This window comes from Podarcis pityusensis (assembly GCF_964106645.2).
Source record: "Podarcis pityusensis genome assembly, chromosome: 2".
NCBI lineage: Eukaryota > Metazoa > Chordata > Lepidosauria > Squamata > Lacertidae > Podarcis > Podarcis pityusensis.
The window spans coordinates 36237767-36257735 of record NC_138029.1 but is presented as its reverse complement, the minus strand read 5'-3'; the positions used below and the strand labels follow the sequence as shown (position 1 = coordinate 36257735).

Genomic DNA, 19969 nt, shown 5'->3' with positions numbered 1-19969 from the left:
TAGGTTTACTGTGTTGAACAATTTATTTTGCTTTTGCCAGTCATGGGAAGGGACAACTAGATAAGCAGGATCCCAAAGCCTCGCCTCTGGCTATTACTTTTGCCCTCACCCCCCACTTAAGATTTTATGTAGGTCCATGGGGTGCTCAGTGCTCGGTCAAGCACCAAGTTCTGGCCTTTTGCTTTGTGGAATCTCAGAATATACATAGCTGTGTAAAAACAATAAAAATTCCAATGTTGCTCTCAACACATCTCAACAGCACACCTACATATTAAATTCAATTATTTCTCGTAGCCTAAACCACTTTCCATTTATCATTCCAATGGCCTCTGGCCACAATCCCTGAACCTCTGAAGCTGCTTCAGCCCCTCAGACATCACAAGGCGCTACTATTTTCTACGTGATTTGTGAGTCGCCCTGAAGGAGAGTAAGTAACTGCAACTCCACTGCATGGTTAACAATCAAAGCCTGCTATACCTGCAACACAGAATGAGAGCTCAATTTTTTTATTAAAAAAAAACCACCTTTAAAATGGCATTTATTTGGGAAATGGAGCATTTGTCCATATTTGCTTCTATTAGCCTAGAAACCGAGCTTTTCTGGGGTGCCAAGGCTGCAGCTGGACAAAGAAAAAAAGGAGGAAGGTTGGATGCATGCATGTGTGTGTGTGTGTAAGACAATCATTTTATTTTTTTAGTTTCCATTTGTTCCTTAATATAAAAATGTTTATCCTACCCTGTTGCTGCTCATGCAGCATTCAGGGCAGTTCCCAACAATGTAAAATCGCATTACACTAGCACATAGTCAAACAGAAAAATAAAACAATAGGAGAGACAAAATAAACTACATTAACATCCATCTGAAAGCAGCAACAGCAGAGATCACAGGTAAAACTGACCATATGTATTTTTAAGTCTTTTGAAGTGTTTAGGCTACTTGCATTCTAACACATTTTTGTTCCTTCATATGCTCACCACCTGACCAAAGACTTTCGGCTGATCTTGGGAGAAGGAAAGTGACATCAAGTCTGGTTTCAATAGCTCTGAAATAAACCCTGAAATAGCTCCATTTACAGCACACCAAATGTAGCAGAAATAGCGCTGATTTACACATTATGAATGAGTGTTCATGCAAGCATTGACTAGAGCATATACAGCCACATGACCAGTACAGTGCAAAGAACTTATGACACCATGTATATCATCTCACATAACACCTTGCTGTTCATCTGAGCATGCAGAAGCATGCACGTGTGTGTGTGTGTGTGTGTGTGTGTGTGTGTGTGTGTAAAGAACTTTGAACCACAAATGAAAACTGCATGATCCTGATGTATTAAAACAATGCTCAGTGGGCGGGGGTGGCTTCTAGGAGGAAGTCTGGACCTTTCATTACACGCTGGCTGTGGCCAATGCTACAAGCGCTACGATAATGCACATGGTTACACAGAATGCTACGAAAAGGCTCTGATTTCAGCTGGTCGTTTATATAGCACTGACAATGTGCATAGTACAGAGCAGAGAAAAGCAAGCAACACACCCGCAGGTTCCTGCCCCAAGGAGATTACAATGTACAGTTCAACACTGGGGAGATGAAGGCAGGGGGAGAAGAAAAGGGTGAAGCAAGAACAAAAGAAAGCAATCAAGATGCAAACTTAGGAACATGTTGCAGCACTGACACAGCCAGGGAAAAAATCTTATATTGTCCCAGCACAAAGAAAGCACACACAAAGCAGTCATGGCATCTTCACAATAGACAAAACTAAAGTGCCTAGAAACATACAAAGCCACAAGCAAGCATCTTACGCCAGTGCTCCGTAAACATCCAGCGCACTTGATAACCTTAAATATTTTATAGTAAGCTGTAGTAGTAGGAAGGAGAAGATCCCCAAGCCACCCTTACAATCAAACGCGCGCGCACACACACACCAATTTCTTTTGTCCACATCCAATTACGCAGTTGGCCTTGACATATATTCAAATGGAGCTTGGCTGTGTTTTTCAGAACTCAATAAACTAAGCAAATAGACAATCATCCTGGGTGCTGGAGGAACTACAGAAAACACAGAATACTTTGATGTAGCTACTTGCTTGCCTTTACTCAATTCTGCGTTGCTCATTCACTTTAGTAGCCCAACTATTCTCCAACAGACAAGGCTGCTCGTGTTACCTCTACTACCTCTTGCCTACAAATATGTACCCTGCTTATCAATAAAACCATGCCCTAGGTAGGCTTACGAAGGTATAACAAAAAAATAGAAATAAAGCTATAACCCAACAATGAGAGCTAGAGGAGAGGAATAAAACAACAACAACAAAACTGCTGCTAAATATATTTGTTAAATTTGCACCTTGCCCTTTCCACCCCATAGTGGCTCACAGTGAAATAAGGTCTGAGTAAAACACACACACAAACATTTTTTTGCCAAGAGTCAAAAACACAAACCGTTAGGTGCCAAGCATACGGAGCTGCAGGGGAAACAATTCTGGAGTCAAGGTAGCACTAGACAGAAGAACCCAAAGTCTCAACTGCCAACCAGCCAATCTTGGCTGGTTAGGTCATCTGAAGGAAGAACTCCTCAGATGACCTCAAGGAATGGGCAAGTTTGTACAGGAATAGGCAGCCTTTGAGATACCATAAGCAAGAGCAGGGATCCTATGGCCATCTAGAACTTGCTGGTCTACAACTCCCTTCATCCCTGAGCACTTCAACCTCTGGAGGGCCACAGGCTCCCCATTCCTTCCTTATACAGGGTGGGTTCATGTCTCATAGGTTACCAGCAGCATGTTGACTAAAGCCTCAGGACACACAACATAACGCTCTTGAAACTGGCAAGCTGTGCTCCAAATGGCCTGGTCATGTTGTGCGGATGCCTGATTATCGTCTCCCAAAGCAACTACTCTCTTCCGAACTTAAAAATGGAAAGCGTATTGCTGGTGGTCAATGAAAGAGGTTTAAAGACTGTCTCAAGGCAAATCTAGAAACACTGTATAATTGGGTATAAACACTGACAATTGGGAAACACTGGACTGCAAGCGCTCCAGTTGGAGAACAGCCTTTACCAAAGGTGTCATGGGCTTTGAAGACACTCGAACTCAGGATGCAAGGGAGAAACGTGCTAAGTGGAAGGCACGCTTGGCAAATCCACACCATGATCAACTCCCACCCAGAAAGCATGTGTGGATCCAGAATTGGCCTCCACAGTCACTTATGGACTCATTTTTAAAACCGTGTTTATGGAAGACAATCTTACTCGGCTACGAGTGATCGCCAAAGAAGAAGAAGAATAAAGAGGTCCCAGTTAGAACCACAACCAAAGCTGGTGAAAAGAACTTCGTGCCATTTGGGTGTCCAAAAAGCAGGAATATAACCTCAGATGAAACTCCAACCCTTGGATCAGACCATTAGCAGCACCTCCATCTTGTGTAGGCAAAATCTCAGTTTACCCCTTGTCCAGTTTATTACCGACCCCAAGACATAAGATCGCCGCTTTACTACCATCGTTTTCGCTGGTGGAAAACAGCAGCAGAGAGGCACTAACTGAAGCCAAGCCAGGAGGAACACCCAATTCTCCTCAATACAGACAAATTGGTAAATGAATCTGCAGACAAGGTGTCATATATTCCTTACTGCACAGGTTATTTTCTTCTTTTCAGCAAGTTAATAAACCCAGTCTGTACCATTTCCACTTCTTCTAAATTATCTGCCTTTGAGGGGGGAAGTGGGTGGGTTTTTTGTTTTTTTAACTATTCATGACAAGTATATTTCATTCAAAATACTCTAGGCCAGCACTGGGCTGCCTCTTTTAGCAAAAAGTGCTGCAGTGTTGCACATTAAAATTGTCACACGTACATCAGCATGCAGATTAAGTGCAATTAAAGCATTCTGCTTGTTATTTTCAAAACTCTGGCAGACACAAAGATGTGATTTAAATGCATGTTGTTACACCGCGGCAATAACACAGAATCAGTTATTTTGTGCAGAATTTAGGACTCGGACCCTCATATTTATTTCAAGCAAGTTGCTAAATAGGTATGCTTGAAATTGTTTGTAGACAATGCCTGACAGTGGTTCAGAAACTGGTGAAATGGGAGAGGGCGGTTGTCACCGAGCCGAACTTCCAGAGATGAGGAAGAAGAGCTCAATGCCTCCCTTCCTGGGGCTACAAAAACAGTACGAAATAAATATAATCAAATGGGCTTCGTTACACAGGTCACAGAATACAGGTTTTCTTGTGGCTGTGTTTTAAAACAGAGATTGTGAGGAAAGACGTGCACCAGGCTTCAGGAATATGTTTTGTCAGAGCAGAAGACACCTGGAAGCCAGTGGGATAATTACTGTATTGCTACAAGCAACTGCTTGTATAAAGCTGCCCTGAATCCCCTCAAACACACCCCTATCCTCTTGCTGCAGCCAGGAGGGAAAACCAGAAGTGATTACCAACTGAGTGACTGCAGGACTGCACACCTACTTTTAACACCCTCCCCAGCTGCATTGGAAAACCTGCCTCCATGGTCCAAGAGTCTAGGAAAGTGGACAGAACTATGCATTTATTTTTGGAGGCTGTCAAGATGCTGTTGGATTCCCCAGTGCCATGATTTGGAGGGCCACACATTCCCAGTCCCCATTTTAAAGGAAAACAAGAGTTATTGGCAAGAGTGCCTCTTGTTGCCCACCAGCATTGTAGAATTCTACAGTGGTACCTCAGGTTAAGTACTTAATTCGTTCCAGAGGCCCATACTTAACCTGAAACTGTTATTAACCTGAAGCACCACTTTAGCTAATGGGGCCTCCTGCTGCCGCCGCACCGCCAGAGCACAATTTCTGTTCTCATCCTGAAGCAAAGTACTTAACCTGAAACTGTTATTAACCTGAAGCACCACTTTAGCTAATGGGGCCTCCTGCTGCCGCCGCACCGCCAGAGCACAATTTCTGTTCTCATCCTGAAGCACTATTTCTGGGTTAGTGGAGTCTGTAACCTGAAGTGTATGTAACCTGAGGTACCACTGTATTTCCCAAGGTACCCCCAAACCTCAAAGAGGTGGTGAATGTAAGTGAAAAGTCTGCCAGGCCAGGGGAGCACAAGAGCCAAGAACAACTATTTCAAGCCCCCCTGATCATCATAATTTCAGCCTCAACATGCTTACTTGCTTTGATGTACTCCCTCTCTCTTTTTTTAAAAAAACTCCTTTATATAAGAAAATCACAAGCATCAAAAATATACAAAAACAGAAGTGTCCATCCATTCTTACCACAACATTGAAAACGCTTGAATTTTTAGCTTTTAAAATTATTGATTCTAACTGTTACAGGATCATAGAATTGTAGAGTTGAAAGGGACTGTGAGGGTCATCTAGGCCAACCCCCTGAAAAGCAGGAATCTTTTTGCCCAACGTGGGGCTCGAGCCCTATATTTTTATATTTAATAAATTGCATGACTTTTACAGTGGTCAATAAAGCGCAATCAATTTTCAGTGAATTCATCCCATCTTTGATTTTCTTCTTTCCTTATAACGTATCATTATTTAAGGGTTTGATGAACCAAGAGGATTGGGGGGGGGGGGGAGAACCTCTGCAATGACAGCTAAGTACCTCCCCAAAAAATTGTCCATGTGGACTAGGCAAGTGTTATATATCCATGTGGTGCTGTAAGGAGTGTGTACTGGGGAGGGGGTGCCAGGGAGTGTAGACAAGCGTGCAAAAAAGGGAGAGGAGAGAAGTGGGGCAGATGACTTGTAACCATGCTTGCTTGTGACACAACAGGGGGACAGTCCCTGCAGATTCTAGAAACAGACTGAAGAGCAGCCCAGGAAGAAGTCAAGTTTGCTTCCAGGTACTGCCTCATCTACATGTTAGGGCCCTGTCCTCTTAGGCTGCGTATACAGCACACATTTAAAATACAATGAAAGCACATGGCTTCCGCCAAATAATCCTGGGAAATGGTAGTTTGTTAAAAGCATTGGAAACAGAAGCTCGGAGAAGGATAAGCTACAATTCATAGGGTTCCTTGGAGGAAGCCATGCGTATTAAGCCTTCGGTCACTTTCTGCTACCCTTGATTTCCAAGTACAGTGGTACCTTGGGTTACATACGCTTCAGGCTACATACGCTTCAGGTTACAGACTCCGCTAACCCAGAAATAGTACCTCGAGTTAAGAACTTTGCTTCAGGAGGAGAACAGAAACCGGGCGGCAGCGTGGCAGCAGCGGCTTAAAAGAGAATTTAATGAAAATGATTTACAGGTGGTACATAACACCAGTCAAGCTTGCACACCTTAAAAGAGAATTTAATGAAAATGATTTACAGGTGGTACATAACACCAGTCAAGCTTGCAAAAATCTACCATTTGCCCGATAATAAATGTTGGAAATGTAATGAAATTGAAGGTACATTCTTTCACCTTTGGTGGACATGCCCAAAGATTAAGGCATTCTGGGAGATGATCTATAATGAAATGAAAAAGGTATTTAAATATACCTTTGTAAAGAAACCAGAGACCTTTCTCCTGGGCATGGTAGGCCAATTGGTGCCAAAGAAGGATAGAATTTTTTTCATGTATGCCACAACAGCAGCAAGAATACTTATTGCAAAGCACTGGAAGACACAAGATTTACCCACCAGGGAAGAATGGCAGATGAAGCTGATGGACTATATGGAACTGGCGGAAATGACTGGCAGAATCCGAGACCAGGGAGAAGAGTCGGTGGAAGAAAATTGGAAAAAATTTAAAGTATATTTACAGAAATATTGCAAAATTAATGAATGTTAGAAGGATGCTGGAATGAAGCTATATGGCTTTAGCAGAAATGTTATAAAGAATTAAGCAAAAATAGATTGTTAATGGACCAAAGTGGAAAATTTAAGGTTAGAGTGTCTTAAGTTAAATTTTAGAACGAAAATTGAGAAAGATGGAAAGGACTTGCTGAAATAGCTAATTGAACTAGAATACAAAAAAGGGAGGTGTGAGGAGGTCGATGAAACAAGTATATGAAAGGTAAAGATATGGAAAGGTTGGATGTGTTTTTAAATGTTTTTGTTCTGTTTTTTTCTTTGTTGTTTTATTGTATTGTTTTATTTTTTATTTTTTTATTTTTTTGATGTATTGTAAGGTATTGTTTTGTTTAATTCTTTATTGTTCTCTTGCTTTTTCTGTAACTTGTAAACTCTTAATAAATATCTTTTAAAAAAAGAAAGAAAGCAGGGGGTGAAGATTTTATTGTAGTTTTCGGACTAGCATTTGCCTTTTCAGGCCATCTTAAAATAATTCCTCCTTTCCCCTGCAACTCTCTGTGTCACTACACTGTTCTGGAGAGTCTGATACTCTGGGGTAGGTTCTTGGGATCCAAGAAGGCTTCAGGTGTTGGGGGTGTGTGTGAAATGGGTTAAAGATTACCTTCCCTCCTTTCTCCAACTGGAGATCTTCCAGGATCAAAGTTCCTCTGATGGGAACAAGTTAGTCATGCCCACTAATTTCAATGGGTCAATTCGGAGAATGACTAACCCTAGATACAGTCCTCTAGATCCAGGCAGTAACACTGATACTGGGTCACTGAGTCACACACACACACCATGTTAAATACCGTATTTTTTGCACCATAACACTCACTTTTTTCCTCCTAGAAAGTAAGGGGAAATGTCTGTGCGTGTTATGGAGGGAATGCCTACGGATTTTCCTCCTCTAAAAACTACGTGCGTGTTATGGTCGGGTGCGTGTTATAGAGCGAAAAATACGGTACTCTCCTCTGGTCTAAAGGACTGGCTAGATCTATACATGGTTAGTTTTAAGTTATGCAGCATCACCCTAGAGAGCATTCACTGCAATGGGAAAAACCTTTAAATACTCACAACCAAGCAATTACTTCCTTCTCTTCAGATGAAGAACTAAACTAAAATTAGGAGATTTAATTCAATGTCTTTTCTTGGGAGTTTCCAAATTGCTAGCAGTTCAAAGGCAATGAAAGCACGCCCCAAGGCAGCTATCTGCCTCAAACACAGGCAAGTACACATGGAATTTTGCCTCTGTAACCCCCACATACATGACCTGTTACACTGGTTGGATCAAGGGAACAGCTGTGCTGTTTTTTCCCTTCACTTATTGCCTATCTACAATGTCATATCTGTACAGCCTAAAGGCAGTCAGAAGGTCTCTCCCCACATGCTGTTGGTTTACAGCTCTGACATCTGTAACACAAAAACCTTGCACAAATACTATGCAAAGACTGAAAGATCATTAACCCCCCCATCTCTCTCCCCTCTTTTCCCCCCAACTGCATGTCTATGACAACATTGTCTCATACCAAATGTAAACAAACTGTGAAAATGACTATGAATTGACTCTATGAATTGAAAGTAGAGACGCTGGATGTACTTTTTGGTTACACAATAATTTTTTTAATAAAAATTCTTCAAAATCATCTCTTAGATCCTTAACCACTGGCCATGCTATCTGCAGTGAATGGGAGCACATCTGGAGGGCCAACGCCTGGGTCTAGAGAACAGGCAGTAGTCACATCGCTGAAGCTAAGCAGAGCTGGTTCCGGATGCAACCTGGATGAAAGGGCAGCGGGTTTTAAAGATGCCCCCCCCCCGAAGAAGTGGGGCCTGAGTACCATTAAGTCAGTAACCACCGAACTCAAGCCAAGTACTGTCACTAACTGCAAAGAGAGGTGTGTGTGTGTGTATTGTAGGAACTTTTTTCCCCTTTTCACTAGAACCCTAAGGTTTACCAGTTGATTCTAAGTACAAAACCATGGGATGGGAAGCAGGCAAGCATTTGGAATTAAAAGAAGAGCCTACTGCCAAGTTCCTGTTCAGGACAGGAATTTGTGTTTGGTACTAGAATGCAAGCTTGCAATCCTTCCACCCAAAATACCACCCCTGCTTTTCCTGAGCTTTCTTCAATTTGGCGGCCTAATGTAAAGTGGGTTGGGAGAGATCCGGACCTACGTACTTTTTGCTCATCTAAAGAAAGTAAAAAAATAAAATAGCTGTGATGGCCTATTAAAAATAAATAAATCCAACAACCACAGCAGGGAAAGGCCTTTATTAGGACCAATCCAAAGGGCACAAAACAATGAGCAAGCTTTTGAGTTCCCCGAAGCTCTTCGTTGAGCAAAAGCAGTGGCCCGGGGAAGAGGAGAAAAGTTTGCATTGGCCTCAGTCTTAAGAGAGAATGTGGGAAGAGACAGCAGACTTAATTGGATTAGCCTATCCCAGGTGCTATGAAAGGTTTCAGATAACACCCAAGAGTGCTAAGATAAAGGAACACACAATTCCTTATTTTTGAGAAGATAAAATCCAGCACCCGGGTCTCTGCCCATTCTGCTGATCTTTCTAAAACAGGGGTGGGTAACCTTTTTTTTTTTTTTTTTTGGCCTTTCCTTGCGGGCTTGGATACCAGTGGTGGGCAGAGCAGTGGATGTCAGTTTTAGTAATACAAAAGGCAGAGAGGTTTTTTTTTATGTATTCACACCTCTGTCCTCCTTCCAAGCAAGCAAGCAAGAGGCATTATGATCACAGATCAAAGACACATTCCAGACAGGCGAAAGTATTCCCAGGAATGGTCTATGGCTTCAGGGACTGGGAGCGTTCCTGGTCAAATAGAGAGGCCCTTGAAGGCTGCATGAGGCCTGAGGTTCTCTGCTCTCTAAGGCAGAGGTCAGCAAACTTAACACACCTTGGGCCGGTGTCTCCAGCGTGGTTCGCGTGGTGGGCCGGAGAGCACGTGCCCATACCTGTGCATACACGCTATTTCCGGTGCACTTCCGGGTCGGAGGTGCACTGGAAATACCTTGTGTGCATGTGCACGGGCCTCCTCCGACCCGGATGTGCACCAGAAATAACGCATGCGCAAATAAAGCTTACGCACAAGCTATTGCCAGTGCTCCTCCGACCTGGAAGTGGGCAGCCGTGCAGCGCTGAGGGCCGGATAAATGAGTCCCTCAGGCCTTATCCAGCCCGCGGACCTTAGTTTGGGGAGCCCTGCTCTAAGGAGAGAGGAAGTGAAACAGCAGACTAGCATGGTGGAAGTACAGCAGTTGGGAAGACATGGATAGGGACCATCTTTGTTTCGGTGGCAGGGTAGTGCTGGTGTCAAGCAAACCAAGGGCTTGGCTTGTAGACCACAATGAGGAGGGAGGTGATGTCGGCAACCCAAGACTCTTTAAGCAGAACTAGATGCCCCTTAACTGAACTGCCACAAGAACAAAATAAAAATACACCAAGTTTCTCTCCACTCCACCCCCGAATTTTTGTTTTCTCTGGGGAGCCAGGGATTCTCCACTGGGCTTAAGCAGAAACATTGCTTCATATGCCCCACATGCTAGTGTTTCAACCAGAGAGAGGGGCTGGAAGCAAAGCAAAACACCACCCTCTAAAATCCAACATTTAAGATCCTGAAATGTCTCTGGGAAACGTAGATTACAAAAGGGGTTTCTGGGAGGGAATAGTCACACAGAACATCATGACTTGAGCACTAGTTTCCTGATTAATGTGTCACCGGTTATAGAGAGATTGGGGGAGGGGGGGAATTGAAGATAGCCTTCCAAAGGAGACAGGATATCCTTTGTTTGCAATCTCTATTAAACTGCCCCTAGCGAATGCAGGAACTGTAAACTCCTTAATGCTTGGCAGTTGGAAGAAACATTCCAAGCCGTGTAAAAATGGGCCCAGCTCGTGTCTCTTTAACGCAGCTATGATACAGCGACGTCTTGGCTTAAATCTACATCTCAGAAACAGTTTTTATGAATAAATGGAGCCCCGGCAAATCTGCAGTCTGCATGCTAATGAGAGAAATAAGGAATTTCAGAATGCCAGACATGGAGAGCAGGAAGGAGGTTTTCCTCAGACTGCTGAATCTGTTTACTTCTATTGTTTTGGTTTGGTGCTACTTTTCAAAGTGGCGTCTACCTGTCAGCGAGCGCTGGTGACTTGCTTTAAACACACACACACACACACAACATACAAATATAAGGATCAAAGAAAGGAGGGCAGAAGTGGATTTGCTGGCAATATGTGCAGAAGGGCACACAGCACCAAGAACGGGATATAAAACAGATTAAACAGGCTAAGCTCCCTGTAGCAGTCAGACACTGAACTAGGCTCCCCCGCTGTGTGCTAAGCATTTCAAACACCTTGAATCAAATCTGAAATCCTACTTGCTTCTTTCAGACCGCTAGCTGAGCTGCAGAAGGGACTGCACAAGATGAAAGGGCTCCGTCAAGATTCCAGCTTGGCTCCAGGTATGGACATGATTAGCCGAGACTCCTGGTGATCCCTGGAATGTTGTCTAGCTCCATGATGCAAAAAGGGCATCATCACCTTTCCCTTACTTACCCTTAGCAATGTCTCACACACCCAAATGACAAACCCTCAATGGTGCCTGGCTCCATTCAATGTGCTGCAAACCCCAGCTGCCAATCACAGGCAAGCTGCCTTCTCCCCAAGTCAGACCTTGGAGTCCTGTCTAATTCAGTACTGTCTATGTGCTAGCTGGCAATGGTTCTCCAAGAATTCAGACTGGAGCTTCTCTCAGCTGTATTTGGAGATGGCAGCACTTGAAACATGGGAATTCTTGCATGCAACGCACATACCAGGGTTTGTCGCTTCCTATATGTATCATACCTACTCACCCGCCATAGTTCGAAACCTCACAATAAGATGACATCATGCAGATTAAGGTAATCAGGAGCCAGATTTCTGGCGGCAGACACATAATGCCTTCCAGTAAAGCTGGACTTTTTAAAGCCATATATTGGGGCAGATGCATGGGGGAAGTGTGGTCTGTGCCCATGTGAAACATCCTAGCTATATAATAAAAAGGCTGCTACTACTGGACCCAATAAAGGATCAAGATGGCATCTCCAGTGACTCTAATCCAGATGTGAGGAATCTCTGACCCTACAAATGTTGCAGAACTACATCCCCCATCATGCCTGGAGATGCTTACCTAGGCTGATGGGAGCTGTAGTTCAACAACATCTGGACAAATAAATAAAAATGTCCAATAGCACCTTAGAGACCAACTAAGTTTGTTCTGGGTATAAGCTTTCATGTGCATGCACACTTCTTCAGATACACACAAAAGCTTATACCCAGAACAAACTTAGTTGGGTTCTAAGGTGCTACTGGACAATTCATTTATTTTTTTCGACTGCGTCAGACCAACACGGCTACCTACCTGAATCTACATCTGGACAGTGTTAGCTCAAATATATAAGCTGGTGCCAAATGGCACCTTAAATCTGGGTTACAGTAGCCACGACAGAATGTCTATTTGCCAGGAGGTTGGACTGTGATCTCAACTACATTGCTTGACTGTAGCTTGCTCTTACAAGAATTCACTTGTTCCAGCATGCAAGAAGGAGAACCACACTCAGTGGAAGTGGAAATAACTGTGGACTAAGGCAGAGGTTTTTAAACTGTGGGTGCCAACTTGGTGCCCAGAAATCTCCACATAGTCACAACTGGACCCACACCAGTAAGAAAACATGCCTGGCTAATTTCTAACACTGCATCTGGAGGGCCAAAAGTCCCCCATACTTGCTTAACCGAAGGGTCAAGAGGCCTGTTTTATTTCCCCTTTTCCTGGAGAACTCGGCAAACTTTTTGTACACATTTTAACACTGCAGCATAAAACCCCATTCAGCAGCCCCAAGTGCAGAATATCTAGGGTTAGCTGATTTATGATTTAGAGGTTTAATGTTACCAGGAGACAGGAAAGTCAACGAGGTCTCAGAGAACTTAGTAGGCCTCACCACTTGGGATGAGCTTGAATTCCTTGTAAGTCACATGTGAAGCGACTCAAGGACACTGTATGCAAGTTTTCAAGCAAACCTCTAAACACAAGAGATCTACTTTCACATTCAGGATTAAAAGAGCAAGCTTAAATTAGCTCACTGGCCACAGGGAACGTGTTCCAACAAACCTGGCAGTGGAATATGAATCAGGATTCCAGCTCTTGCCACCTCATACAGGCCATTCCTCTTATACCACAGTTTATTTCCCAACATCTTGAATTTACTTGTCTATACTGTATTGCACAGCACACCCCTGACAAAAAGAGGGAGGACTCTGCTGAAGGGGAAGAAAGAACCTAACACATGAACTTTGATAAGGCATTCATAAAATACTAGTGATAAGGCAAAACCAGAGCAATGATAAACAAAACCAGAGAGACGAGGACATTGTGAAGCCATATGGAGAGGGGGTGGGAGAAAAGATCCTTTAAACAGACTAAAGATACTTTAGAGCAGGGAGCTGTTAAATTGCATTTCAAAGAGAAAATGCTGATTCAATATTTTAATAAAATCTTGAATTATTCCAGGAATCAAAACAAGAGAGATATTTAACCCAAAGTTATATCCTTGGCATGACAAACGGAAATTATCTTCTAAAAGCACAACAATTCTCCATCTTTGAGAACTCAGCTTTCCTTTGATAAACTAATACAGACATTTCCTGATTATCGTTAATACTTCTGTGAAACTGTGAAAGGGCTTTACAACCCCAAAGCTTTGTTTATTCCCGAAAACATTATTTGCATGCAAACCTCAGCTTCACTACCTGAAGAATCATGGAGCAGATGAGGTGACAGACTCTTCTCTGCCTGATATACTAAAGTCAGAGGAGACTATATGTGGGGGTAGATGAACAAATAATCCAATCTGCGGCAAGACAGCTTCCTATGCTTCTGAAGTGCATTGTAAACCAGGTCATGCCCATTACACAAAAAAGACAAATGGAAACGAACATTTGCTAAAGTTAACCTATCTCCAAGAAAACTGGGTCACACTGCTCCTTGCAAAATATATACATACAGAAGTAGACCAAAAGAGTTTTCTTAATTTTTTTTTGTCATCTGGAGAATAGCAAACAGTGTCCTCAAATTTCAGTCACTTACCATTTACAATTTTGTTTTGTACACAAAATACACCTGGGACAAAAAAAAAATAGCCTCCAAAATCTACAGTCATACCTCGGGTTACGAACGCTGCGGGTTGCGGATTTTCGGGTTACGGACCGCGCCGAACCCAAAAGTACCAGAATGGGTTACTTCCAGGTTTCATTGCGTTGCGCGCATGCGCAGAAGCGCCAAATCTCATCACGCGCATGCGCAAATGCAGTGCTTCAGGGTGCAAACAGTGCGGGTTGCGAACGTGCCTCCCGCACAGATCACGTTCGCAACCCGAGGACTCCACTGATTTTTGACACTGGGATGTGTTTCCCCCACCCTGGCCAATGTTAATCTATTGTGGTAAAATAAAAAAGACTATCCATTTTTTTTCAAAGAAAAATCAACCCCACTCCCAAAAAAAGCAGTTAGGTGCCCTTCCTCTGATAACACACACATCATGGCTTTTATTCTAGGACATTTTACCATCCCAAGACACACTTTAATCAGCTTGGAGTAAAAAAACCTACCCCATAAAACTTTCAATGTCCAATTATTAGTTTTCTTAACTCAACTAGCTGGTGTGGGCCATTGTGCATGTGATATTCCTTTCCAATATCAATAAAAGGAGTAAATGTGTGCAGTTACATACATACGCAGTCATGTTCAAAACTTTCGTATTTTGGTATGTGCAATTGTGACAAAACATACATTTTCATGGGTTTCACAAGTGAAAGTGTGCACATTTCCCCAACTCTTACACTCACATAGGAAAGGTACATAAAACAACCTTAATTCTATGCCCAGAATGAATCATGGTTTAAAAGTCTTCTCTTCCCAAGATTAGCCAGGGGTGACAGGCTCAGAATCTGTTCTACATGAAAACTTAATGTTTAAGTACAGGGCTTATTTGGCAGTGGCCCCAAAGTTGCTAAACATCCTCTCCAGCTATGTCTAACCCTGTAGAACTTGAAAATGCACAAGAGTCTTTAACTGAGATTGTAAATATCCTAATTTACTTTTTTTGAAGGAATGTTGTAATTATTTTCCATAAATCACTTTGTTAGGTTCTCCTGAAAAGCAGTACAAAAATGCCTTAAAAGGAGTAAGACATGCACAAAAATATCCATTTCAGGAAATTTTATGATACGGACCCTTCTAATGTTCCCTGCTGGATGTTTCCTATTAATTTGTCTCTTTTTGTTGTTTTTTACATTCTCATAACTTTATCATATGATTCACTTTAATCTATTTTAAGGCCAGCCTGAGGAACATAACTAAGAATCTAATGAGCATATCTAAAGGTAGAACACTACATAACTAAATTTGTGGCTATTTGAATAAACAGGATCGCTCTTACATAGCTACACATTCCTACTGCAGCTAAAGCTTTACAGATATGGGCATGCAATAGCAAAAACAAAACAAAACGCTTTGAAAATGTTCCCTAAATTGAAATGGAAAACTAGTAGGTTCTCAGGGTAATAAAATCTACACTGCCCAAGTAGCAAGCAAACAGCATTAAAATTCCATGAGATATTTCTTCCCCAGTCTTTCCCCCCCACTTCTAAGGCTAGACATCGGTTTTAACAATGGCCAAGTACGGGGGGGGGGGGGGGAGAGAGCTGCAGCTTAAGTCTCTATCTTCTATTATCCTAGCACACAGCACTGGTTTAGTTTTCTTTTAAAAAAAACACTTCCTTTGCTTGCCAAAGAAACTTGCCCTCAGTCAAGGTCATGTAAAGTTTTGCTCAAGTTTAGACAAAACGTGCAGAGGCAGGGGGAATAAAAACCCAAACTTTGTCTGAATTTGCTCCTTCCCTCCAACCCTGAATGTTTTCCAGTTATTCAAGAGCATAAACATAAGTAAGATAGATTTATGTGAGCACAAAGGTTGGGGGCGGAGGGAGGAGAAGAGAGAAACAGAAGTCCATGTTTCCTGGCAGACATTTTGGCTCTTGTTTACATTTGCAGTCTGTGTGTTTCTCTTGTTGCAGAGCAATATGGCTGTCTGAAGAGCTGACAGCTTTGAATGCACAACCACTGCTGGCTGCAGGCTCATGTTCCCCTCCCAGTATCAAAGGTTGTGTAAAATTATGCAGACGTTGCACATACAAGGCAAAAGAGTTCCTCCTCCTCATATTTACATGGTTTGACAAGTCAACTGCTGTTAAGGAGGGGGGTGGTCTTTGATTTGTCGTTTAGAAGGTGCTTTCTAAGCTTATGGGGAAAGGACTAAGGCAGTTTTGTTCTGGGTTTATTAGTCCACAGAAGCAAGGAATATGCAAAGTGTTTCTCTTTTTAAAAAAAAAAAATGGCACGCACTCACACACAAACACATACTCCAATTGCAAAATTTCACTTCAGCCCACAAGAAACAAAGATACTGCGAAGAACAGCGTGAACCTGAGAAGTTTGAGCTACTTACCATTTGATGGTGGTGGTGGGTGTTAGGAATGTTGGTTTCTTGAAAAAAAGCACTCAAAGCAGTCTATGTTTAAAAAAAAAACACACAAGCCTACAATTAGAACAAGGGGCTACAGCCTGAACAAAATAAGTGAAGTTGGAGGGCAGGGATTAGCAGCAAGATTTTTGCAGCAATAAAAAGAAAAGGAGAAGACCTCCTGACATGCTTCTTTTCCCCCCTCCTCAAATACTTCAAGTGTCAGCAAATAATCCAAGTTGACAAACACAGGCCCAGTTTGGGCCCTTGCATTCTTCAGCATAGGCTTGGGACACCTTTGAAATGTTAATTTGTCTTCCCTCTCCCTTTTGGGAGGGGAGAACAGGAACAACAACAACAAAAGAGACAGAAGAAAACCCAAAACAAACACAGCCCCCCCCCCCCCGCCTTCAGCCTTCACAATACAAGAGGTGTTCACACCCCCCCCCCAAAAGGCAGGAGCCTAGAAGAAGAGGCTGAGGAATGTAAGGGAACATACACACACACCCCAATTGCAATTGGGGGTGGTTTCCTCTTTTTTAAAAAAAAAAATATTGACAATCAACTCAGAAATACAAGTGTTTGTTTAGATTTAAAACAACAAGAGGGGCAGAGGGAACGAAATTTATAGTATAATTTATAATATAGTATAGTATAAACACTTTATCTAGTGAAAGTGAACAAAGAGCCTTATTGCATCTGTGGTCAAGATGCTGGCTCAAACCAATCTTTTCCTGCTCTCCAGCCTTATTAACCAAAACAAAGAGCACACCTTTAAAGCAGCTCGGCAAGGCTGGGCAGAATTTGACCACGTTCCTCTTTAAAACAACGATGTTGCTATGTTTCACCATGCAAACACACACGTGTGTGTGTGTGTGTTAGGGTGCGAGAGATTACTAAACACAGGCCAAGCTTCGAAACTGATCCCACACCCCCTTCCCCGGTCGAGGGGAAAAAATGCCGTCGTCTCCTTGACACTTCTTTTCCGCAAGGGCCTGGTGGCCTAGTCAAGAAATAAATTACTATTAGGGGGATGGGGGCTAGATAAGCAGAAACAAACCGGTCGTCTTTCTCTCCCCCCCCCCCCCCACTAACTACCGCATGGCCTACTGGAGGTTTCAATTCTTAGAGCGATTCTGAGTTTCCCTTCAACTGGAAGCTTCATGGCTTTTGGAAATAGTTATTCCAACGATTGTTCCGACCACAAATGTGATGCAGGGGCCGTTCTCTCCCGGCCTAACAATTACAATAATATAAATGTGCGTCCAACCCCCCTTTTTTTTCTCCCACGACCAGCTGCAACAAGAGATTAGTCAACACGTAAAAAGGCCCAGCGCATTCCCAGCCCCGGAAGGCACTTACTACTCCGGGAGGAGGCAGTCGTTCTTTAAATGCCTTTGATGGGTTGTTTATCTGTTGCCAGCAGAAATCCGCCGCCCCCCCCCCACGTTACACAAAAGGGTGCAGGATCTGTGTGGTGCGGGGGAGGGGGGGGCTATTGCTGAAAGCAAATCCACCACCACAGGCAACTGTTTCCGCCACCCGCCACCCTACTAAGAATTGGAGGTGGGGGGTTCGCATTAATTTCCGCCACCTTTCGCTCGTCGGCATTGCGGGTGGGGGGGGGGAGGGGTGCCGCGTGAGTAAAAAAGAAGGGGTCTCAACGCACCTCGAACTGCCAGTGTGCCGCCTGCAGCAGCTGCTTTGCTTGATCCGCCGCACAGCCCGCAGCCAGCACGAACTGGTTGATCATGACCTGATGCCGAAGCTCCTCCATATTCACCGACATGGCGAGAGAAACGAAACCACAACAAGGGAGGGAGGGAGGAGGAGGAGAGCCAAACACGGCGCCGGCGGTATGCGTGAGTGTTCCGGGGAGGGGGAAATCCACAAAGGATCCCTTCTTCTCCTCTTCCTCCCCAAAACTCCCAAGCCGCTTCTGTGTATCCGAAGCTTCAGAGCCGATGAATCGCCCCCTCGGCCTCCCCCTCCTGCTTCAATCGGCACGAACAAGGGTATGTTGATGTCCCCCTCCCGCCCCTCTCGTAGCTCCTCGGCAGCTAAAACACCACAAACAACAGCATCCAGGGGAGGAGCATGTGGAGAAAATCGGGGTGGGCAGCGGGGGAAGCCGGCGGTGTCTCAACGTTCTATTCCACGCTTCCCGAGGCCGCTGATTGGCCGCTGCAGTGTTCTCTGCGTGTATGAACGTTCGGTGCGAATCTTCCAGGCGCTGGATGTTTCTCTTTCTTTGTCCCGCCCCCTTCAACCCCATTGCCTGCATTTGATTGGAGGAAAGGAGCCACTGGGCTCCTTGCTTATTGGTTGGATGTTATGTTTTGGCTGAGAGAGATGCTGCTATTGGTTAGAGTTTTTATCGTAAGGGGGAGGGTAAAACTATGCTCTTGTTTGAACTGAACTGGAAATTCTACTCCTTTTGTTGATTGGCTGCTCTGCTCCCCCTCCCGTTCTTTTTTCCACTGTTGTAAAAAAGAAGAAGAAAAAGAAGAAGGAAGAAGAAGAAAAAAAGTGTAGTTTGTAAAAGCCAAGTTCATTGACGAGCTTCACTGTAACCAGCATGCTCAGCTGGAAAAACAAGAAAGCACAGCAGTGATTCATTTCCTTTGAAAAGGCTGGTCATCCTGAAAACTAAAGTTATCACACAATAGAAAAAGATATAGATAAGATGCATAACCACAGTCGGAAACACAGTTTAGAACTTCCGGAGCAAAAATTGGAAATGTTACTTCTTGTAATTTTATGCTAGCCCTGCTTTTACTAATTCATGACAGAGCAAAATGCTGGTGACAACTTCCCCTTGAAAAAAAACATGATTTTGAAGAAATCTGAAATGCAGGTTTTTTTCTGTCTGCCTTCTTTTTATGAATCAACTTCTCTAGGGCCTTGAATGAAAATTCTCTTGGGGCTTCTGGACTCCCCTAGGCTAAAGGAAAACAGAGGTCAATCCCTGATTACCTTTAGCCAGGGGTCAGCAAACATTTTCAGTCCACTGTCCCTCAGACCTTGTGGGGGGCCGGACTATATTTTGGGGAAAAAAATGAACGAATTCCTATGCCTCACAAATAACCCAGAGATGTATTTTAAATAAAAGGACACATTCTACTCATGTAAAAACACGCTGATTCCTGGACCGTCCGTGGGCCGGATTTAGAAGGTGATTGGGCCTGATCTGGCCCCCGGGCCTTAGTTTGCCTACCCATGACTTTAGCTCTACTTTGCTGACTGCTGAACAGAGCCATTCCTACGCGATGCAGTAGGGACAGCAGATTTGGAGTTGCCATTAGAAGACAACATGTTGGCAACTATTGTTTGATTGCACTATTTTTTGTTACCACCAAGGGAGTGGTCCTTTAGGCATATTGCCTCCATTTGTCCTGGGCCATCTGTGCTGCTGAAACTGTTGTGGGCATGTTGTCAAACGTAAACCTGCTTGGGTTTATTCGCACACACCTCCCCCTCTCTATGAAGTCCTGCAAAAGGCTGTTCTCACACTGATATTCCAAAATGCAATCCCCAGGGAGTACTGACATGCAGGCTATCACCTCAGTACAGTGGTACCTCGGGTTAAGAACTTAATTTGTTCCGGAGGTCCGTTCTTAACCTGAAACTGTTCTTAAC

General features: G+C 43.5%; 1 protein-coding gene across 1 annotated transcript in view; it reads right to left on the bottom strand.

Annotated features, from left to right (window-relative positions):
- Nucleotides 1-18691, bottom strand: part of UBALD2 (UBA like domain containing 2) — a 32183-nt gene extending 13492 nt beyond the window's left edge. The window contains exons 1-2 of the mRNA XM_080994118.1: nucleotides 18000-18691; nucleotides 16316-16378 (exon numbers count right to left, since the gene is read on the bottom strand). Of these exons, the coding sequence (XP_080850244.1) occupies nucleotides 16316-16378; nucleotides 18000-18119 (183 nt within the window). The 5' untranslated portion in view covers nucleotides 18120-18691. The remainder of the gene's footprint in view (nucleotides 1-16315; nucleotides 16379-17999) is intronic.
- Nucleotides 18692-19969: the final 1278 nt, after the last annotated feature.